General features: G+C 49.4%; 1 protein-coding gene and 1 non-coding gene across 2 annotated transcripts in view; both read right to left on the bottom strand.

The window, feature by feature from the left end:
* LOC144155280 (lens fiber major intrinsic protein-like) overlaps positions 1-24,450 on the bottom strand; it is a 59,326-nt gene that overhangs the window by 17,850 nt on the left and 17,026 nt on the right. The window contains exon 2 of the mRNA XM_077686612.1: positions 14,974-15,054. Within this exon, the coding sequence (XP_077542738.1) occupies positions 14,974-15,054 (81 nt within the window). The remainder of the gene's footprint in view (positions 1-14,973; positions 15,055-24,450) is intronic.
* Trnat-ggu (transfer RNA threonine (anticodon GGU)) lies at positions 15,616-15,688 on the bottom strand. The gene has a single exon. It is a non-coding gene; the product is annotated as a tRNA-Thr (tRNA).

Genomic DNA, 24,450 nt, shown 5'->3' with positions numbered 1-24,450 from the left:
ACGCCAAAGGTTTGCTTAAATCATTTTAAATTTCCCGCGTTCCACTGCTCCAAACCGGGTGTCTCGATGCGAACGCTGCCGTACGGCGGAGACGGGCGTTAATCGAGGCGCCCTACTTACGTTTATAGAACCGCGTTTCCCTACTCCACGTGCGTTGCAAGCAGAACGTGGAACCTATCTAGTGGAACCTTGCGTAACTGTTGCCCGTTGATTTCTTAAAATGGGGACAGAAGCTATAGTGGCGCGGGCGACAGCAGGCGACGGCGGAGTGAATTCTTTTTCTGCAGTTGATGAAGTATTTAATTTCACAAAAGTCAAGCATGTTTGATTTTTTTATAAAGGAACACTGCAAATATCACTTCTGTATTGATCTGTTGTCTCATATTTGCGTAATGTCTTGTTCTTCTTCAACAATGTTGACAAGTATGAACACTACACCGGACATAGAAGGGTAGATTTAGCTGTGACTATATAAGACTATTGCGCAGGCATTGTTTTGCTTTGGCCGGGTGGCTGAATCGAGTCAGACAGACAGACAGACAGACAGACGGACAGACAGACATACAGACATACAGACAGACCAAAATTTCTGGGTTTAAGTAGCCCAAGAAAGACTATCGTCTTTAATAATCTGTCCCGATGTTCTTGCGGCAGCGCCGGGTTCGTGTCGAAAGGATGCGGCAGCTTGGAAGCATCTGCGCGTGGGCATTCAAAGTTGGCGACCGCGATCACTTGACTTGCTTCTTCCGTTTCTTTGAGGAACGCAATTGCAGCGCCCTTATTTAGATGCTGGTACTCCTCGGTGAAATTGGTGACTAAAACGTTGGATTTGTATTGCTTAAAGCGCGTAATGCCTCTTGCGACGGAGACACCGCGGTTGAGAAGCAACCTTTGGTCACTCTGTATGATAGCGTCGATGTCAGGAGCAGCATCCTCACAGTATACGGCGATCATCAAGCTTGCGCGGGGTGGCAGGGTGACGTGATCGTCGGCGATCCTTACAGCAGCACAGTGATCGGGGTTCGGCTGCGGCGTCGTGGAGTGATCGAAGGAAAACGTTATCGACTTGGTCTGCCGATCAATTATTGCGCCGTTGTCCGTCAAAAAGTCCATTCTGAGAATTACGTCCCGGGAGCAGTTAGGCAAAATAACGAACTCAGCAGGGTACGTGGTGTCGCCTATGGCCGGGCGCGTGATGTGCACGTTCCACTTGGCGTTACGAGATGGCCTCCTGCTGTGCGTATATGCGGACCGTCCCATGTTGTCGTAACTTTCTTCAGCTTCGACGCGAATGAGCCGCTCATTACCGAGTAGTCGGCTCCCGTGTCGATCAGGGCGACTACGTCAAAGCCGTCGATGGACAAATGGACGTCGGACGCCGCTTTCCTCGAGTTTCGGGTGCGTCGGGGCGTTGTATCTCGGCTTCTGCGTGTTGACGGTCGGGCACTATGCGTCGTCATTGTCGTCGCCTTCTCAGCGGCAAGCTCTGTCATTTCGGGTACGCGTCGCGTCGTGTCGTCGTTGGGTTCGGGGGTCACGTCCGTGTTATATCGAGTCGTTGGGCTGCGGGTACGGTTTTCGGTGCGGCCATGCATCGTTGGAGGGTTTTAGTTTTTTCGCCGTTGTGCAACTTCACCTCCAGAAGTTGCTGCTTTTAGTTTCCCCCGCGTGGGCTGGGGGACCTTCCACGTGAGAAGTCAGCGATGCTACGGCGGTTTGGCGATTGATACGGGTAGGGCGACGGCGAACGGTTGAAGCGGGCTGGTCCTCGGTTGGCATTGGACAGGTATTCGTCGATTTCAGTAGGGCGCTGGGCGGGTCGGGGGCGTGGTGCGTCGACGGAGAATCCTCGCAGACCGAGCCTCTTGTAAGGGCAGCGACGGTAGATGTGGTCGGCCTCTCCGCAGTGGTAGCACAGCGGGCGATTATCTGGCGTTCGCCACACGCCGGTTTCCTCGGCGTCTGGTATTGGACTACCGGGGGTCGGGCGGGCGACAGGGGACGGCGGTATGGTGGGGCCTCTTGACGACGGATTGGAGCAGGGCGGGGTCGACGAAGAACTGCGGAGTAGGTCATCGCTTGTGGCTCTCGGCGTGCTTCGGATGGCGTAGAAGCCTCCAGTGCCTGCTGAACATCTTCTCGGATGACGCCAGTTAGGGAAGCCACTTCAGGTTGCTGCGCCGTTGGAAAAAACGTCCGAAGCTCCTCCTTGACCACTGCTCGGATGGTCTCGCGCAATGTATCGGAGCTTGCTATTGCGGCATTGACTGTCTCCGAGAACAGCGCGTTGACAGGGCGGTCCTACTGCCTCGTTCGAATTTCTAGAGTCTTTTCCAATGCGGCAGCCTCAGACGTGAATTCAGCCACCGTTTTAGGGGGGTTGCGGACAAGGCATGCAAAAAGTTCTTGCTTCACTCCTCGCATTAGAAACCTGAGCTTCTTTTCTTCAGTCATTTCGCTGTCCACGCGGCGAAATAGTTGTTTCATCTCCTCAACGAAGTTTACGACCCCTTCGTTGGGGTGCTGCGAGCGCGTTTCCAACAAAAGTGCGGCTCGTTCTTTCCGAACGACGGTGGCGAATGTTTTAAGGAGCTCGCTTTTAAAGAGAGTCCAGTTGGTTAGCGAGCTCTCATTGTTCTCGAACCACGTTCGAGCTGTATCTTCCAAATAGAAGAAAGCATGACGGAAAGTTTCTTCGTCATCCCACCTGTTAAAGATGCGGACGCGCTCCACTTTCTCCAACCACTCCTCAGTGTCCTCTCCGGGAGATCCGCGGAACGATGGTGGTTCCCGAGGCTGTCGCAGGACGAGGGCAGGATTAGAAGTGCTGGTCATGGTGCCTGCGTTGATCATGGTGGTTTTCACGTCGTCTTCTTACTTCACGTTATCCGGAAGCAGTCCGAACTCTGGTTGAAGACCTTGCTCTCTGCGGCTGACACGAGTTGGGCTTGCTTGTCGGCTTGACGATGGCTTAGGGTTCATGTACCCCGCACCTCCACCGTCACGATGGCAAAGACGACGCAGTGGTCTTGAAGGAAAACAAGTGTATTGGAGCGAACTTGTGCTCCCCTAACAACTCAAAAAATACACAGGCGGCGAAGCAGCAGTCAGCAAAGTGACGTATACGCAAGCGAGCGTCGGTGATCGAATTCCCCGGCGTCTGCTCTGCAGGCTTTTTATATTTCGGCGCGCGTGGTTCTCGAACCGTCGATTCACACCTAGAACATTGTAGATCCAAGAAGATTATTCTGGGCTGTTCACGTTAGATCGGAATGCTCTCCCTATCAGAATAGATAACACATGCGGCACAGAAAGAAAGAATGGAACACGCGCTTCCCTTGGCACAGAGATAACACAGCCGACCGGCGCAGCTGGGCGGTAAAGGAAAAACACAAATAAACACAATGCATGGTTCGCGGCAATATCCAATCGAAATGACCACCGACACAAAGTAAAACAGTACCGTGCAAGCATGTTTTACAGTTCCTCTTTTGTGGCGACTATTAGAGATTGGAATCGGCTGCAAGAGACGCGAGTGTGTTGTCACGCCTGCTGTAACGCCTTTTGGCAAAGCGGTGCACTTACGGAATAAAGAATAAAATCATCCCGCATGGGGAACTGTCGTTTCCTTTCGCCCGTCGCAACTTCCTTCTTCGGGATGGACACTGGAGATGTTTACGTTCTTGCTCCGCATCTAGGATTGCAGCGTTTCACATCTTTCTCGAGAAGCTCGAGCGGAGCGCTCCCGCTCCTCCATCGGGATGGAGGCGAAACGTACTGGGCCCACGCATCGAGGTCTCTCGCAAGTGCCCCTTCCGGCGTTACAAACAGAGCGGGGTCAGGCTAGCTGCGTAGACCGCATTTTCATTCGCCTTGTCCGTCCAAAGGAGAACGTGAGCGCGCTGGGATGGACAGTGGTGCAAGTGCGCCGGGCAGTCGCTCTGCGAATGAAGACCCTGGGGGCGGCGTGGGCGCGGTGTGCTCCCTCCGAGAGCGTCGCGAATGGCTTTCCTCGGCACGGGGCCTCTATTCCCCCGGGGCGGCGGACAGGTGAAAATAACAGAGCAGGGACGCCATTAGCGGGCCGGCGGCTCTCGCGCCGGGAGGCCTTTGTTCGCTGCCGGTGTATTCGTTTCGTGGGTCGCCAGCGGCCGATGATAAAACCTTGGAGTTGACGCGGAATTGGAAGAAGAACGATGCGACTTCTTTGCCGCCAATTTCTACTTCCCAGAAAAAAAAAAGAAAAAAAAACCGACACAGCCATCTACTCTAACTTTAAACACTTTCTCTCTTTGTCGTGCAAGGTGGCATTTATTCAACACACTTGAACTTCGAAAGGAGGATGAGAGAGTGGACGAACCCACAACGCACGTATGTTTCAGAAATCTCTCTTAAGCGGAAAATTTCCTCATTCTTCGGAACTCTAAAACGCGCTCCTCGTATTTCTTTCGTTGCTTGTCTGACTCATCATACCGAACAAAGCGATGTTAAACACAAAAATGTCCACATTTATATATATACCCCGCATGATTTCATACACCCAACTCAAAAAGGAAAATATAGCTTCCAAAACCCTTCATTGCAAGCCCTGTCAAGTGCAGGAGCCTCTTGGTGGGTTAATGGGAGTAGGAAGAAGGGGGAACAGGGCTTGGAAGTCGCCCGTGTAATCAAGTTTGCCTGTTACCAAGAGAAATTTTCTTGGCCTTGTGACGTGAGCAGCGAAAATTTCGAAAGCATTTCGACGGGGGGTCAAAACAGCGCTAGGTTGTTCAGTCGTAAATCATAACTCTTTCCAGACTGACCACAGCGTCGATTAATGGCTTATAAACGACGTGAGAGAGGCAGGGCGAGATGACGCTTCTCCTTCGTGCCTCGGCACCCGCTTTGTTGGCGCAGCCCTTTTTTAGCTGTTCTGCGGTTTCGCGGTGTTTTGCCTTTTGCGACCAGGGAAGCCAGGGAGCCGAAGGGCGAGCCGCTCGCTCGGGGGCCTGACGGCAAGTGTCGTTGGCATGGCGACAGCGCGGACGCTTGCTCCCGCAAGCCTTTAGAACGCCAACAGAGTGGTTCGATTAAGCGACGCAGAAAGACGGGACACGCAACCGCGAGGATGGGACAGAGCAGAGCCATCTCTTCTCACGGTAGGAGAGAGTGGGTGCTCGAGAATGCGGCCGCGGGGCGGAAGGGAGGCCGACGGGCGGAGGTAGCCAAGCGCGCCGGCCACCTACGTACGCCGAGAGACAAGAAGAAAAGGCGATCGCGAGTCGGCCGCTGCTCTCACAATGGGCCGCTTGTTTCGTGTGCTACGCGCGCTTTGTTTCTCCGCCGCGGACCCCTTCTTGTTCTGTTCGAGCCACGCTGCTCCAGGTTGGCAGGCCGCCCGAGGGAGGGCCTTTTCTTGCGCAGGGAAGCGAAGCGGCAGAGCACGCTTCTCGGCAGCCCGCCTCCACACGTGCAGATAGCAGTGCAAAAAGGGGCTTTCTTTTCTTACCCGTGGTGGCCTCACGAAGGCAGTCGTTCCATGTGACGCAATGCTTCGCTGTGCTCCAGTGTTCTCCTGTTCTTTTTGGGCACATCATTATCGCGGTGAGCAGGAGACGTTTGCTTTCTCTAGGGAAAATCGTGGCACATGACAATAGGGGAATTCTCCCCAATCTTAGGGAGGCCGGTAGTCCCACAAAATAATATCACGGTTGCCTCGTTTGCTTGTTTTTGCACAACGTACTGCATTTCTGGTTTTAAAGAAAAGCGTTTTACCTCTACCCCCAAGGGTTCTTTCGTGACCGTTGGTGTCATCAGAAAACTCCCGCCAACAAATAAAAGAAGTTACTGCACCGCCAGGAATCAAATCTGGAACTAACAGAGTAACAAAGGAAGAGCCCGTTGTCTTACCGATTTAGCTACGAGCCTATTTTTTTTTCTTTATTGCCGGTCTTCGACATTACATAACAAAGGGAACACAAAAGGTGTACAGAATCACACGTTCAGCTACCAGCGTGACTTATGCTGGCATTTTCGCTTAAAATTCCTTCAGTGCCATCAGGGGTTCTACCCTTGACAGCCACTCCGGAAGGCACTCCTTAGCCTTTTGCACCTCCAAAATTGCGTGACACTCTCTATAAAATACTGTCTTGTCGGCCTCGCGTCCACGTCCCCGTGGAGCCACGCCATGCGCGAACGCCAAATGCTGTGGAGGCCAACAACATGACCAGATCGTAGGGAACCCCCTCTTCGTTGTCCACACTCAAAAACCGGATGCCGTGGGGATGCAGTGGAAAGTCTTTGTGGATGGTCCTCTGAAGGACATCCCACAAGAAGACGGCCGCCCAACAATGCAGAAAAACGTGCTCGCGATATTCTCCGGTTGCTTGCAAATAGAGCAGTTGACTCCCCAGGGCACAAACAGTCCACTTTCTTGCATCCAGGTTTTCACTGAAAGTGTACCCGTATGCAGTTTAAAGAAAAAGGACTTGACTCCCGGATTAACTTCCATTCGTCTTACACGTTTCAAAACGTCTTGTCCTGGGCCTCCACAGTACAGAGCTCTGTACAACGGTATTGGAAAGACAGTATCGCAGACATCCTTATACAGTTTTCTACGTGCAATTGAACTCAAATATTCAAAGGAAAAACGGGCAGTTAGAAACTAAAAAGACATAACAACCTCTTTCAAATAACCGTGGATGCCACCCGTCATGCTTCCTGAGGATACGACAAATGCAGGTAATGCACGCGCCAGCCGAACTTGAATAACCGTGCGCAGAAAAGGATCCCTAGTATCTCGTAAAAACAGGAAGCGATTAACTAGCTGTATTACGTACAGGTGTGCAAGCCCCAAGCCACTCTCGCGGACCCGCCTGAACAGATTGGTACGACTGCATCTTTCCCACGTTGAGGACCACACAAAAACGGCAAAGACCCTGTGCAATTTCTGTACATTAACCCTTGAGCAATGTAGTGTTTGCATCACAAACCAGATCTTTGCTACGAGAAATAAGTTACATACAGTGGCCTTCGTGAATACAGACAGCCGCGCCCCTCTCCATTTCTCTGCCCTTTCGTTCAAATCGTTTACCTGTCTTCGCCAGTAGGGCTCGCTATCTCGATAATGCTCAAGGGGCGTACCCAGGTACTTCACTGGTGTTGTCGCCCAACTCACGTTTTCGAAAGTGCTTGGTGTCGATAACCAAGCTCCATGCCAAAAGCCGACACACTTTCCCCAATTAACCTGACTTCCTGTGACATCCCCGAAGCGCTTGACCGTCTGCACCACCAACGAAATGCTCTGTTTGTCGGTGCAAAACACCGCCACATCATCCGCGTAATCCAAAAGCTTAACTTCGGTTGCCTGCAGTTTGTACCTGTTAATTGCCTCATTTCGGATGATGCTCTGGCACAAGGCCTCGATATAAATACCAAACAGCAGTGGGCTCAGGGGACATCCCTGGCGCACCGATCGTTGTACACAAATAGGCGCTCCAAGGTTCTTGTTCACTATTAGGCGTGTGGTACAATTTTGATATGCCAAAGCAACGCCCTGACTTATTACATTTCCGACATTAACATGTTCTAATACGAAAAGCAAAATCTCATGTGACACGCAGTAAAAAGCTTTCTCTAGGTCGAGCTGAAGCACTGCGACGCCAGTGTTAGTGGCGTCACAGCACTCCAGAACGCACCTCGCCTTATGAATGTTGGAAAAGATCGAACGACCCTTAATTCCACAAGTCTGATGCGGTCCTACTAATTCTTCCATTACTGTTTGCAACCTTCTGGCGAGAATCTTCATAAACACCTTGTAATCCACGTTTGTTAAGGATATCGGCCTGTAAGATGTTACGCTTTTTAGTTTTTCGGTATCTTCTGTTTTCGGGATTAACACGGTATGGGCAGTGGAAGAGGATGGAGGAAGAGTTTTCTTTTCTAAGGCCATGTTAAACATATTTCGAAGAATGGGAACCAGAAGATGCTTATTTTCCTTGTAAAAGGCTGCACTTAGTCCATCTGGGCCAGGCGATTTGTCCGGATTTAGGTCCTCAATCGCCGTTTTTACTTCATCGTGCGAGATTGGCACTTCCAGCGCCGATTTTGCGTCATCGTCTAATCTGGGCATACCCCCGACAAAATATTTCCGAAAACCTTCCATATAAACCTTCTGAAACGCGAAGAGTGCCTGAAAGTGTTCAAAGAACGCCCTTTCGATTTCATCTGTCTGAGTTGTAGTGTGTCCTTTCCATATTATCTCGTCTATTTGGTTGCGCTTCGTGTGCGCTTTTTCTATTCCTAACGCTCTTTTGGTGGGCGTTTGGTGGCAGCTCACACGCTGCCGTTTTTTCTGAGAAATGCTTTCATATTTGAACGAGCCGACAACCCCAGAGGTGGGGGGAAGGAGGCTCTGCTCTCGCCCGCACCAGTGCACCGCGATAACGGTCTTCATCTATCAGCTCAAGCTTCTGCTTAGTTTGCCGAATGTCGTCACTGAAAACGCCCGGAATTTTACCTTCCAGACTCGTTAGTTTTTTCAAGTTCGTTCGTAACGTATTTTCTTTTATTTGTTCCTCGTGTTTTATGCAACAGGACCTTTCGATTGCTTTCATTTTTATATCTTCTTTATACAGTTTCCAGTTCTGAAAAATTGGTTCGTTCTCATCTAGCTCAAAGTTTTTAAACTTATCTGTGGTGTAAGAACAAAATACTTCATCTCTAAGAAGCTTTGCATTTAGTTTCCAGAGATCCCAGTTAAAGGGAGCTGTATCTTTCTTTTTCCCAATATTGCACTGCACCAAGCAATAGTCTGAAAAAGAAACCGGCAATACACTATAACTTTCACATTTTCTTATTAGGTCCAGCGACACATACAACCTATCCAGTCTCGCGTGACTGGACCCCTGAAAATGGGTGTACTGCACATCACGGTTTCCCTGCAGACACTCTGCTATGTCTACAATACTGAACTCTTCTACAAGTTCAGCCAGAAGGTCTGTGCTGGCATCTCTGTAAGGACTGCTGCTTGATTTATCTCGCGACGATAGCACGCAATTAAAATCACCCATTATTATAACTAGTCTTTCAGTTGTTAAATGGTGCCTAAGATTATCAAAAAAAATTTCCCTATCATCAGTCTTATTCGGGGAAAATACGCATATTATTCGCCACAGTAATGAGCCATGCAACAAATCACACATGACGAGCCTGCCTGAATCATAGGATTTCACGGCTTGCACCTCCAAGACGGCAACTTCTTGATAAACAAAACACACCCGGCTGAAGAACCGACGGCATGACTTATGCATGCGTAATAACGCACAGAGAAACGGTCCACCATGCTCGCAGTCTCCTCCTCTCCGATAATTTTCGTTTCCTGAATGGCCAGGACGTCTAGACCCCGTTTCGTTAGAAGGCGATGCACATGCCCTTGCTTTTTTTGGTGGCTATAGACCTCTGACATTCAATGTTCCGATGTTTAGAGAGCCTTCCATACAGTTTTATATTTAAAGAAGGAGACCGAGAGCATGGCTCGTACCTGTTCGCGTCATGGCGTCGTCACACGCCCCCCGGGCTCCACCTCGCACGAGAGGTGTGGTTGTTGCTGCGGGGATGGCGTTGGTGGGAGCGTCCGGTCCGGGTGGCTGGGTGCTGGGTGCTGAGTCCTGGGTGCTGGGTCCTGGGTGCTGGGGGCCTTGGCAAAAACGACGCCCGTCGAATCAAGTTCGTCTTAGTTGGCGGCTCCTCTCGGCTTGCATGCTTGGTCGTAGGATTTCCGTCACCCGCCTCGGCGTGGCTGCGCTTCGTGGTTGGAGTGGTGCCGGCCGCGTTGCTTTCGTCCATTTTCTCCGGATAATTCCCGCCGTCGAGGCTTTCCGTCAGCTGTACACCCTCAGGGCTGCTTGTATGCTGTTGAAGCACGGCTCCGTCTTGAACCTCCTGCGTCTTCGGAACGCTTTCCTCTTTTGGGAGGTGCGTGCTTGAGGTTCCGCCGCTGGTCACCTGGTCTCCCGTGCCACGTGCAGCTTTCTCTGCCTCACTCACGTCCATGAGGAGTTCGCTGGCGGCATCACCCCCCACTAGGCCCGCGACGTTTGCGTAAGTGCGAACGCATTGCGCGTCTGTGTGGCCAAAGCGCCGACACCGTGAGCAGCGGGGAACCTTGCATTCCTTTCGGACGTGTCCCGTCCCGTGACACCGCAGGCATTGCATTGGCCTTCCCGGGGTGACCACCAGAGCCAGCTCGCCCGCCACACGGATCTGGTGTGGCAAGTCGTCCAATTTAACAGCGGTTTTTAGCTTCAGCATAACAGTCTTGGTCGTTGAGCCTTTGTCATGCACGCCTTGCACACGTCACCGCTCTTTGGTGACTTCAGTCACCTTCCCGAAAACCGCGATTGCGGTAGGGATGTCCTCGTCGTCAACCCCTTGCAGCAGCCAGTGAAGCTTCAGCCTCACCTGCTGGTTCTGCGGGTCGATGACGAGGCAGCGGTGTCTCTTTACTTCCTGCTCGCCTAAAGCCAGCATCTTATTCGTCACTTCTGCGTTGTTAAAGGTGACGGCCCAGACATGGTTAATCTGGTACGCCCCCAGGGCGACGACATCCGAGAGCATTCCGGTCCGGGCGAGCGTATCCCGAAAATCTTCGACACGATAGGGGCGTGCCTTCACGTCAGCATAAAAAAAACCGTATTCACAGCAATGCGTCCAGTTGGCAGTTGAGGCAAGATAATCTGATAATCTTCTTCGGCTACTGGCACCCTGTTTCCGCGGCCAGCCTGGGCCGCAAAAGCCGCTCCGTCGGAGCACATGATTACACGTCCTTTCACCTCGGTGGCCGGAAGTGGAATGATTTAGCTACGAGCCTACGCGGAGACGAGAAAGACAAGTGGTGCACTGACCAAGCACATCTACGGCTTTAACCCCTGCATTCTCGCTAAATGCCACGCGGTAGCGATTAAAGGAACGTCACACCAATCAATGGCATCTCCCTTCTAGTACGCCAATAGGTCTGTGGCTTCCAGTGTTCGCGTAAAAATTATCAGCTCCTTGTCCACCCTCACGCCAGACGATACCTCAAGGAACACATACAAATACTCCTTGATGGCCAGGCCATCACTCCAAACCCCAGCATCAAGATCCTGCGCCTACATCTCCAGGCCAACACCAACAGTGACGTATCTTGCAGCGCCTCAAACACAGTATCAATCAAATCATACACATGATCAGGCGAGTTTCCACAAAGAAGTAAGGGCTCAAGGAATCCGATACCTTTAGATTAATTCAAGCTCTTGTCCTCTCGAGCATCACTTACGTCAACCCCCTGTCTTCTTCTCGGCAAGGAGGTTATAAAGATGCTTTATATAATGATTAGAAAGGCGGTTGAGCAGGCCATTGGTCTTTCTCTGAGTGCAGGGAGGCTGCTTAGCACAGGGCTCCACAACACGGTGGAAGAGCTGATAGAGGGCCATCTTTCTAACCAGAAGCTCCAAATGAGCAGAACTGCGGTGGGTCGCCGTATCCTTCACCAGATTGTCTGGGCAGCACAGAATGTCACTCCGCTTGATATACTCCCGCACTATTGGCGACAGGAACTAAAGATTCTCCCTTTGCTTAGAAATATGAACCCCTGACACGACGAGGATCGCCGACAAGCACGGGCTCAAGCGCTCAACATCACCCTCGGTGGGGATCATGCAGTTATCTACACTGACGCCTCCCAACATCGAGGGCAGTAGTACGCCATCATCGTGGCTACCTCCAGAACCAACTTCCTTGCGTGTGCCTCACTCAAGGCCTAAGACATGATGGCAGCAGAAGAGGCAGCCATCGCCTTGGCTTGCACTCAACCGGGGGTTCGGAAAATAGTAACCGATTCCCAATAAGCCTACCGGAATTACCAGGCGGGTTTGGTATCCCGACGTGCACTGCGTGTGCTAAAAAGTCCAGAGCCCTTCCACCCCGTGAAGAGGGATGGCCAGCAAAGCTGCGGTGCCGAGCCTCCACGTGAGGTTTGACTGGGTCGTAGTCCAAGGGGTGCACGAAGCAAAACACGTTTGTTTGTCATTTGCGATTGAGCATTGTTCCTGGTTGTTAACTGAAAGTCCAGTCATGTCCACTCACTGCTCCTCGCGCATGCTCAGCGCGCCTCTTCAGGAGCCACGTGAAACGGCTATCAAGCGACCCCGACGCAGCGTCAGACTTGCCTGGGCACGTGCCGCTGCCAGTGCGTCTGCCGCGGCTATGACGCAACACAATCCAACACAATCCACTTTATTCCAATCCAATCAAAATCCGATCCAATCCTATTGAAGCCAAGCCAAGCCAAGCCAATCGAATCGGATCGAATCGAATCCAATCAAATGCCCCTCGCGCTTGCGCAGAACGGCCCTTCAGGCACACGCGCGACTGCTCAACCTCGGCCAGTGTAGCTTACGCTACAAAACACACAGGAATCGTGGGTAGAAATTTATTATAGCGCGGGTATGGTAATCACGGTGCATGCTTTATGAAAGCCCTAGGACCTTTTTTAATTTTGTATGATTTTCTCCATGCCCCGGGGGTGTGGCGCGCAGTTTAACGATTCCGGGTATTTGAGTGGGCTCCGCAACGTGGCGCTACGCTCGCTAGCGATTCCTGTCTACATCGCTTTGGGACCGGAGACGATCTGCTGGATCCTAGCCATTTACAGCTTTGCTGTAAAAACCACTCCCGAAATGGTTCCATTCCTCTCATCTGGACACCCGCTTACGCTTCCATGGAGGGCAACGAATACGCCCACAAAGCCTGCACTTTTGCCCCCAGTGCTATGGAGCTGAACGAGGACAGTCACCCTCTTGTCTCGTTCAGGGAGATAACCCAGCATTATCGCCTTCTGAGACAGACGCTACCTTCGCCTTACCTTTCCATAGAACAACAAACTACCGTACGGCTCATACAATCCGGCTTTTTCCCACACCCGACGCGTCTTTACTTAATGCACCCGATCCGCTACGACGCTGATGTAAATTTTGCTCAGAAGTGGGAACAATCTGACACATAATCGGGGTGTGCGACTTTATTCCAGAGCACCGTTCTCTCTTTCCGTCAACTACCGAAAAAAAGCAATGGGAGATGCTGATGTCCAGCCCCTCTCTGCCTACCCAACTTCAGCTGGTGGAGAGCGCACAGACGGTGCGGACTGAATATGGGCTACAGTGAGGAAGGAACCACTCCCCTGGGCCGCACTCTGGGCCGTTCAAAAATGTGAATAGGAGTATTTCCTCATCCTCCTTCTCCTGCTCCGTCTCTGCCACCGATCTCGTCGCCTCTGTCCGCGACGGCAGAGGCGGAGAAGTGAGATCGTCTGACACCGGGTTTGAGCTTTAATTTTACAAAAAAAGTTTCCACTCATGTGCTACACCAATACAACTCAACCAACCACCGTTCATGCATCTTGCTTTAATTTAACTTCAGCAAGAATATCTCTGACGTAATAGAGGGTGTGGTTAAGCGTATTTCACTTCTCTCTGGTTTTGCTATTTGTAGAGGGATGTGAGTGAATTTAAGTGATGTCGCATGGGTAATTGTTGTGGGTGCCGTTTACAGCTTTGCTTTCCAACCACCTTCACAGGGTGGATTGGCGCTAATTTGTTTAGCCGTGGCGAAGATCAGAAGAAGGCTGACACGTGAAGACTGGCGCTATGACGGGTGAGGGGCGTAATCGACGTTATCACTAGCACAACGCCATGACAGGACTGTGCCTGGGTGTTGGTTGCCAAGCGATGCGTTTGTAAATGACAAGAAGTTTGGGTATCACATGAAGCGCGTCATAGTGGAGGGATACGAATCAATTGGGAGCACGAAGGTCTTTAACGTGTCCAGAATTTCCGCACACATGGGTGTTTTTGCCTTTCGCCTCCATCAGAAACACAGCCGCCGTGGCGGGAAACAAATCCGCGATATCATGCTTAGTAACACAGCGGCCTAGGCACTTATCCACAGCAGCGGGTTTTTTAAAGACACTCCCCGAAAATTTTGGTCATCTTGTTAAGGAAGTGAAACGACTACAGTTGCATATTCGGTGAACCACAACCTGCGTAGGTCATTCACAAAAGTTGCTGAAAGTTTATTGTTCTAAAGAAGAGTGCTGAATATTCAATCACCCTGGCATTTTTTAAAATTCTTCATCGGTTTAACATGTAGTAAACAAAACGCCCAAAATCCTCTTTAAATTTTCGAAGATGCCGTTTGAAACTGTTCTCAAATAATCCCAACCTACATTGCAACTTTATATGGTGATGGATTCACCGGGACACCAAAATCGCCATCACATCAAACCTGTCGTGACATGCTGCAGGCAACGCATAAACGCACACAATAGAACAAACAGAGAAAAACAAAGTTGGCAGCACTCTTGCGATACACGACTTAAGGTGAACGAAAAGCCGTCCTTACCCGTACTGTACAGGAATCACGGGGGAGGCTTAGAACTTTCCAAGAATGTGAAGACAAAAGCCTAGTTGAAACTTCGTTTGAACATAGCGGCTGCGCCGTCGCCACTTGACCAGCCCCCTAGACAGCAACGTCCGAAATTCGTTCGCGCGCTCGCCATCGCCAAGAGCTTCCTGTTCGCCCTCGTCGGTACCTTCACCTCTTACGGCGCCTCGTATTGCACGTGCGGAAGAGGCAGCCGACCCTTTTCCAGCGGCACGCTCCATCGCCATTTCTTGCTATCCCCCTCCGGCGTTGTTTCTCTTTCCCGACGCGCGCTCCGAGTTTCTGTGCGATTCTTTGTACAGCAAACCATTTTTTTACACACCACGCATTCAGTGAAACATAGAGATCTAAGGCTTTCGCCCTAAAACTCGCGGCTTGTGCGTTTTGCTCTTCCCTAGTGCTGATCACGTGCATCAATACCGGAGGCACTACGCCACAGTGCGCATGCAGGAGTGTAGAATATTGTAGCAGACACTTGGACGCCTTCAGTGCTAAGACCGCGGGCAGACGTACCCAATGGTGGCTCCATGTGTTGGTGATGAGTGCGGGCCCCAGTGAACGCGCCGGGTTCAGGCCGGCTCCCGTGAAACGGTACTGCAAGAGACAGAGAGGGAAAAACGATGATTGGTATAACGCACGCACTTCCTCTCCCTTTGGCACCCACTGCGAGTCCGAAAACCGAGTTCAGGTGACGAAGCGCGCCAGCACTTCACTCTTCTGGCCGTGCACGCAATGGGCGCCACACCCGGGGCCGGCTGGGTGGTAGCCAACCTTATGTTGTGCGTGAAGAAATTTGAGCCTTCTTTTGCAATAATCTACGTCGGTGCTACGAGAAACATTTGACCCTGAGCTCAAGGTAACAATTTGTATTATCCCTTATCGTGAATGTGAAAACCCGCACACACATACATACATACATACACACATACATACATACATACATACATACACATATACACACATAAATACACACACATACATACACATACATACATACATACAGCGAATCAGAAATGGGAAATGAGGGGCTCAGGGAATTAAGACAGAATAAGGGTTGGCAGTCAAGAAAACCTCGGAAAGCAAAGGGGGGAATGCGGTAGGTCATAGAAGCAGATGAAGAATTTTTTGAGTCAGAAAGAAAGGGGTGAAAAAATGTCCGCCGTGTGGGATTCGAACCCACGACCTCCAGAATACCGGTCTGGTGCGATGACCACTACGCTACCGGCGGGGCTGTTTCCCCACCACTTTCTTGGGTATTTATGTTAATGTATTTTTTGTTTCCTGTACTTGGGGGTGGTAGCCAGCGCCACTCGGACTACTCGGGTTTAAGGGGACCTTCTTTTTAACCCCCGGGTTGGGACTCGAGTGTCTACAACATGTCGAGAGTGGTCGACCAGCGTTGAACCCTCTTAAGCTACCTTTGGCACCAAGACTGCCAGAACAGAGCCCCTCGCTATGCATGTAGCGAATCAGAAATGTGAAATCAGAACGGTATTCTGGAGGGCGTGGGTTCGGATCCCACCCGGCGGGCGTTTTTTCACCACTTTCTTTCTGACTAAAAAATGCATCTGTTTCTATAACCTACCGCATTCCCCCCTTTGCTTTCCGAGGTTTTCTTGACTGCCAACCCTTATTCTGTCTTAATTCACTGAGCCCCTCATTTCCCATTTCAGATTCGCTACATGTATAGCGAGGCCCTCTGTTCTGGCAGTCTTGGTGCCAAAGGTAGCTTAAGAGGGTTCAACGCTGCTCGACCACTCTGGACATGTCGTAGACACTCGAGTCACGGCCCGGGGGTTAAAAACAAGGACCCGTTCACCCCGAGTAGTCCGAGTGGCGCTGGCTACCACCCTTAAACGCAGACAATGAATCCCTTAACATAAATACCCGAGCAAGTGGAGGGGAAAAACAGCCCCGCCGGTAGCGTAGTGGTCATCGCACCATACGCGTATTCTGGAGGTCGTGAGTTCGGATCCCACCCGGCGGGCATTTTTTCTCCACTTTCTTTCTTTCTTCCAAAAATTCTTTATCTGTTTCAATAACCTACCGCATCCTCCCCTTTGCTTTTTCTTGCCTTGACTGTCAATCCTTATATATATATATATATATATATATATATATATATATATATATATATATATATATATATATATATATATATATATATATATATATATATATATATATATATATATATATATATATATATATATATATATATATATATATATATATATATCGCCGCAAGCCGCAATCAGGTGCATATGCGATCCGCGTGCTGTCCAGGATGCGAAGCAACTACTCAATTACGGAAAAAAGAGTACCTCGCCGTCATTTGGGCAATCACAATGTTTCGTCCTTATCTTTATGGACGCCCTTTCTGCGTGGTCACTGACCATCACTCCTTATGCTGGCTCGCCAATCTCAATGATCTGTGTGGTCGTCTAGCTCGGTGGAGTCTCAGACTACAAGAATTTGACGTTACGATAACGTACAAGTCTAGACGCAAGCACAGTGATGCCGACTGCCTCTCTTGTGTGCCCGTGGAGGCTGCCCAGGCGACTGTTGCTGACGACGACGAGAACGTGTTTTTTGGGAGCAGTCAGCATAGAAGACATGTTGACGCCTCAGCGAAGCGACCCTGAACACCGGCAGGTCATCGCATACCTAGAGGGCCAAGCGACTACTGTCCCTACAGCCCTTAGGAGCGTTGTACACGCGCTCACCCTTCGGGACAATTCTTTTATACAAAAAGAACTTTGAGGCTTGCGGGCGGTCGGGGCTCCTAGTCGTGCCGGATAACTAACGCGAGGAGTTTGTCGAAGCTTGTCACGATGACCCGATTTCAGGACACCTCGGTTACAGCTGCACACTAGCACGATTACGGGAAAGCTACTATTGGCCTTCCCAAAGCAGTCCGTTGCTATACCAAAACGTGCCGAGAATGCCAGCGACGAAATAAACCATCAACGCGTTCTGCCGGGCTTCTACACCCGATCGAACCACCGATGGCTCCGTTCCATCAAGTGGGAATGGACCTTCTTGGCCCTCTCCCAACGTCAAACGCAAGAAACCGCTGGGTCATCGTTACGACTGACTACTTGACTAGGTACGCCGAAACCAAGGCTGCGCTGCTAAGCACGAGGTCGCGGGTTCGATTCCCGGCCGCGGCGGCCGCTTTTCTGATGGAGGCTAAAAGCAAGAACTCCCGTGTGTACGAGATTTCGGCGCACGTTAAAGATCCCCAGGTGGTCAAAATTAATCCGGAGCCCTCCACTACGGCGCGCCTCATCGTTTGGGTTTCATCGGCGCGTTAAACCCTACAATCAATCAATCAATCGAAACCAAGGCGCTTCCATCGGCTACCACGTGTGAAGTAGCATCATTTTTATTCGAGAACATAGTTCTACGACATGGCGCGCCTCAGGTCATAATCACCGACCGTGGTTCGGTGTTCTGCGCCAAACTAACTCAAGATATACTACGCTTGAGCCACACCACCAATCGCAGAACTACGGCATATCATGCGCAGACAAATGGATTGACAGAGCGCCTAAACAAGACAATTACAGATATGATGGCAATGTACGTCGACGTGGACCACCGGGTGTGGTACGCAGTGTTTCCGTTCGTGACCTTCGCAAACAATACCGCCATTCATGAAACAACGGGATTTTCTCCGTTCCAGCTAGTGCACGGCCGGCAAGTGACCACAATGCTCGATGCTATGATGCCACTCCTCCCTCATGGTGACACTCACAAGGAGGTCCACCTCGTTTCTCAACGCTCAGAGAAGGCCCGACAACTGGCCAGGTTCACAATCAAGGCTCAGCAGCACAGAGACGCTGGCCGTTGTAATCATCGACGACGTGACGAACACTTCAATACTGGAGATAAGGTTTGGGTGTGGACACCTGTACGCCGCCGCGGACTTAGTGAAAATACCCTCTTGATTCATCATCAGTGGACGGGAAGAAGTCGTCGCACGGACTCGGCAAGCGCTTGTACGGTATACCTTTATTTCGCGACCGGTTTGTGCATAACAGCAACGCTGGTAACCTTCAATCACTGAGTCCAAAGCAACGTCTCATCCGTGACAATATATATATTTACATAATAAGAGGGCAAACCAGCTCCGCTAGCACGAATGTGCATTCCGTTACCTTAAAGCGCATTGCATTTGAAGATTTAAACAACACATGCGTTGTATTGCATAGCTTGCAAGTGACCGAACGGTTTCTGGCAAACGCAGCTTGGGGCGCACGAAAATCAGGGAATAAGAATAAAAAGAAGCAGTACACAGAGCACCTCTGGCGTTTGAACCACGCTTGACGTCGTTGAGCTATCAATAATTTAAACCAAAATCCCGAAAGCCAGAAGCTTAAACTAAAACTTACTTCATTAGCAAACCTAATCTCGACCTCGAAGGAATAATCGCGCCTCAAGACGCCGCAAACCTTTCCGGTGCTTGTCGGATAGCAAGAATATTGCAAAAAAAAAAAATGGAGATCACCTAGGCACTTTGTATGAGTTGTGAATGTGGAAGAATCGATGCCCAGTTGAAAGCCACCGAGTGCTCCTTCGAGTTTTGCGCTGAGCAGAATGTTTGCGATTTTTTCGATTAAATCGGTGCTGTTTTTTTTTTTTTTTTACAGTTTCTACTTTAGCGCGTTGGTAGACAGGGACGATATAAATGTAGACAGGGCGATATAAACGCTTCGCGGTCACGCGGGTGTAGGAGCCGTTTCGCTGCTTCCGACACTGACACCGGCCTTTTCGCTCAATCACCCGTTTGATGTTCTTGCATCTAAAAATCTCGGGACATTGTTGCACTACATCTTAAACCATGCGTAGTCCAATTAAAACGCGGAGAAAAGCACGAGGCCCGACATCTGCGGAGCGGGGCCAACAACCGAGGGGGATCGAACAAAGCTGGACGACCGGAGACACGATGGCTTGGCACTGCCCTCGCTGTCCGTGGTGTTCCCGCGCCCAACCAGGCACGGGAAAGAAAACTAATACCCAGTGTTCAAGGCTGGCCCATTCGAGTTCTCCGTACGTGCGGCGCAGCCGAGGCGACTCTTACGATAATGGCTTTTTGCTCTGCTCCGGCCGCGGAGAATTTTCGGGAAAAGCTCCGGCAAAAAGAAGGCAGCTCTGCCGAGACGTGCTCGTCGATTTCAGCCACAGTTGCTCACGCCTCCCACAGTGACCGCCCGCGGAGTGATGGCCTTTCTACGAAACGCAACACACGTCTTTTTCATAGTGCAGCCGGAAGAGGCGACATTCGCCCGCTGCTGTGGAGCCAGAATACATCTGCACCCCATGGCATTCCATCCGGCAGAGTGACAAATGGGCGTGCCTCCGTTTAATTCGTCCCAGTGTTCAGTTGTTTTAGCCCGACTCAAATGTTCAGCTATTTTAACAAAGTCGAAATTTGGTCTGGTTGGTATGTTTTCAAAGACAGCAGAAACAGCGCAAAGGATGGGACAAGGAAGGACAGCGCATCGTCCTGTTGTCCTTCCTTGCACTGTATCTGCTGTCTTTTTAAGCTGTTTTAACCCGGCATCAAAAATCAATTATCGGATTCGTACCGCATTATAGCGCCTCCAATGGCTGCACTGTGCATCGCTCAGCTTCGTGTTTATCACTATGCCAGGGGTTGTGGTGACTGCCGATTGCCAAATCACTAGAGGCTATGTCACATAGGTCGAATACTGCGCACGCCTGTAGTCTACCTTCTCTTTGTTGTTTCGCACATTGTAATTTGTTAAGTGTGATTTTTTTCCCTTTGGGCCAGACTTTGACCCGCAATGCTAAATGTTTACCAATTATAGCTCCGGTAAGCCTTTTTTTCAATCTGAACCTAAATTTTTTCTATTATAGAAATTTGAGTTTTCTTGCTGATGTTACCGATAATCTGAGTATAAAATGCGAAATCACGGAAATGCATACGTGTGCATACATACATACGTACATAAATACGTACGTACAGTCATGAACAAATGAAACACGAACACACAGATGCTAACCAGAACACACAAACAGCGCGATTTCTTTCCAAACAAGTAACATTGACGCGTGGCTTAGTTACAGTAACAAAGTTGGGAAATGGGCTTTTCCATATACAGTCGAGTCTCGTTATAGCGAAGTAGTATAAGAGCATTAAATTTGTTACATCCAATATTTGTTGTGACAATAGAGGTAATAATCGTCTGTAACAAATCGACAATCTGGCTCGCGACAAAATTCCAGATTAAAAAGCGCATTATTCTAGGATTCGAACCCACTATAAACGAGGTAATCCTCACCTATCTTTTTGTGGCATTTCAGACTATATGAACAGGAACATGAGGACATGAAATTACAACAGAACAAAGCTCATTCGACAAAACAGGCCTGCGTCCTTATTTATTTGAAGAAGGATGTAATCATCGTCTGGTGGCTTTTCACAACACTGACAAGGATGAAGTTTTCCACAGTGTCTTCGTAAGAAAGGCCCTTTTCTACTTTTGCAGTTTTGGACGTCGGGAGTTTTTCCATGTAGCTTCTCAGCCTTTCTGAAATATTTATTCGTTACAGCCGATATCGCGCGGCTCTCGCGGTTTCGGTTTTGTTACAAAAAGAATAAGTGTCACTGAAATAAAGTGTGACTAACTGAAGTTCGTATTTTGTTCGCTATAGCCGATAATTCGCTATATAATTATTCTGTATACCGAGGTTCAAAGGTATACAAATAGTGCGCCATTATTCGACCTCCACGAACCTTATTTCTCAATTTTGCTTGTTCTGGTTCATATTCTCATGTTCGCATTTCATTTGTCCATGACTCTACGTACATACATACATACATACATACATACATACATACATACATACATACATACATACTACATACACACATACATACATACATATATATATATACATACAACATACATACATGCATGCATACAGACATACATGCATGCATGCATACATACATACATACATACATACATACATGCATACATACATACATACATACATACATACATACATACATACATACATACAGTGTGTTGCGACGGTAATTGGAACACTTTAAAATTTTTTCCTGAGCGAAATGCCGCTCTGTTCGCGCTCAAACTTCACACGAAGGTCGCATTTTGTGGTCTATTTTGTTTGACACCGGGAACAACGATGGTTCTTACCTGTTTATCCTGAAAACAAATAAAAACGATTTTTGCCTAGGGGAAAATGGCGGCGATTTGGACGTGCGAGCCCGAAAACCGGGTTTTCTGATCGTCTGCTAGCTCATTTCTAGGTGCATTTTATGATCGTCTGCTGCACCATTTGGCTCCGTACGTGAATCCCAAACGTGCGTTTCACTCTGCAGGTGGTTTTCGTCGTTCCAACATCAACTTCCGCTGGCTCGCAGGTCCAACTCAGCCGCCATTTTCCAATAGGCGAAAATCGTTTTTATTTATTTTCAGAATACACAGGTAAGCACCATCGTTGTTCCCGGTATCAAACAAAATAGACCACAAATTGCGACCTTCGTGGCAAGTTTGAGCGCGAACAGAGCGGCGGTGCGCTCAGGAAAAATTTTGAGTGTTCCAATTATCGTCGCAACACCCTGTGCATACATACACATACATACATACATACATACATACATACATACATAAATACATGCATGCATGCATGCATGCATGCATACATACATACATACATACATACATACATACATACATACATACATACATACATACATACACACACACCTGCATATGCGTGCACGTAATACATGAATATACGTATGTTCATTCATTCATAAGTGTTTGTATAGGGTGTTTTTATATGCGACTTTCAAAGAAACTATCAGACCACGCACATGCCGTTTTTACGCGTGGCTTATAGCGTTGCCGGGCGGGCGTTACATCGAAAATAGCCGCCAGGTGTATATGTAACGGTACTGTAAACGCTGAATAACTTCAGAATTTAGCTGAAGAATAACAAAGTTTATATTTCTTCCGGCTTTTGTTCCATGACAAGGTGTTCTACTGCGAAACAGCATATGGCTAAACGCCCTCTCCACCCCATATTTTCATTCTGTTCCATCCTTTTTAGTTAGCGCCGCTCCGACGCTCTTCCTCGCCACCGCCGACCACTATTTCACAACTGTTATTCCCCTTGCCACCGACTATGCCTCTATCACAAGTTTAGCAATCGGCTGAAAACGGCGGCAGCCGTTATCAGATAATTGCGGAGAATCAACAGAAGCGCCAATGGGCGTAAAAACGACGGAAAGTCGCTGTAGCCGAATATGTAGCAGATGTCATTGCCGCCTGAAATTCTACTTAGTCGAGTAGCTGCGAATCCCTCCCGGATGAAGGTCCGCTTGGAACGCCGACGTAAGCCCATAATTCTTACTCAGCTTAAAATGAAGGCGCAGTTGCGCCCATAATATGTGGCCGGGGTTAATTCGCCATTCGCTAAATGGCCGCCTGATGCCCATGTTCAGTCTGAATAAAGTCAGGCGCGTGTAAAAGAACTGTTCTTTGAGGCTGTAGTTCAAGCCTGGATGTCACAATTTGCTCCGTCAGTTTGCAGATGGTAGACGTAAGATCGCGCACAGCTTGGCCACCTGTGAGGGATCTTTTGGAGGTTTGTGAATAGGGTTAGCCACACGATGTTTCAGAACGTTTGGCACCACATTCCGCGCATCCAAATCTTGTCTGTGTTCTCGTCACGCCGAGAGGCGACGAGGTTACGAATCATTGGGGCACCTCTGTCGTTCGCTTGTTCAAGAGTCTGGTGAGCTCAGATGTCGCGAACGGCGTTTCGCTAGCGTGTGACTTGACATATGCACGTTGTCTGGAGCATAGATATCCTTCATGTGCGGTATCCACGACTGGCTAATGAATATGAAATTCGGCCCAGTATGGAACTGGTCTTGGCGGATAGGGGTCCGAAGAATCACGCCTTGCACCGTGAGCAGGAGCTGACGTAACCACCAAAGGGAATAAAAAGCCGACAATAGATCTCCGGTCGCGGAGCGAAGGGTTATGGAATCACAGTAATCCTACCATCGCTGTCGGGTTAGTAGCTTTGAAAGGACGTCGGATTCTGGCAGATACTGAAACGCATCATCCCTGCCCAGTTCCTTAAGGACTTACCTCTCACCCAATCCCGAGAAATATTCATCAACAAACTTGCCAGCACGGCCACTACCCCTGATCACCATCATCATAATCATCATCATCAGTCTATTTAGGTGTACTGCAGGACGAAGGCCTCTCCATTGACCTCCACCCGCTCCTGTCCTGCGCTGCCGGAGTCCATTCCTTGCCTCCGAATTTTCTTATTTCGCCCATCCATAAGTTTAATGGCCATTCCCTTGGCTTAGACCCGCCTCTCGGCGGATCTGTTATCCTTGTAGCCCAGCGGTTGTCTTCGCCTCACTACATGGAAAGCCCAAGTCCATTTCTTTTCCTTAATTTGGACTACGTTATCTTCTACTCCAGTTTGCTCCCCGATCAGGGAGGCTCGTTTCCTGTCCCTGAGGTTTACCCCTATCATCCATCGTTCCATAGCTCGTTGAGCTGACCTAAGTTTTCTTTGCACTTTTTTAGTAAGGCGCCAAGTTTCCACACCATATGTCATCACCGGCAGCACACATAGTTTGTATACTATTCTTTTCAGTGATAGATCCAGGTAGCTTACTTTTCAATATTTGGGAGTGCTTGCCGGATTACTTCTCGTGGTTTGGATCAGCACTGACATATTGTCCAAGCTAGTTATTTGTACTCTTCTACTTGTTATAGCGTTGCGTTACCTTAGAACGTTTGTCTGGGACAGCGCAGGATTTCGGATAAACGGGAAAAGCGCTATTTGAGGTTGCAGACGACATTGTCCTGCTCAGTGAGTCGGCAGAGAACCTGCAAAAAATGCTTGAGAAGCTACAGCCAGAAAGATTGGCCGTGGGGCTACAAATAAATATGAATA

Source organism: Haemaphysalis longicornis, unplaced genomic scaffold, assembly GCF_048455015.1.
Source record: "Haemaphysalis longicornis isolate Haplotype H1 unplaced genomic scaffold, Haemaphysalis longicornis Haplotype H1 scaffold_1, whole genome shotgun sequence".
NCBI classification, from domain to species: Eukaryota; Metazoa; Arthropoda; class Arachnida; order Ixodida; family Ixodidae; genus Haemaphysalis; species Haemaphysalis longicornis.
Note: the sequence above shows the minus strand (reverse complement) of the source record. Positions and strands in the feature narration are given on the sequence as shown.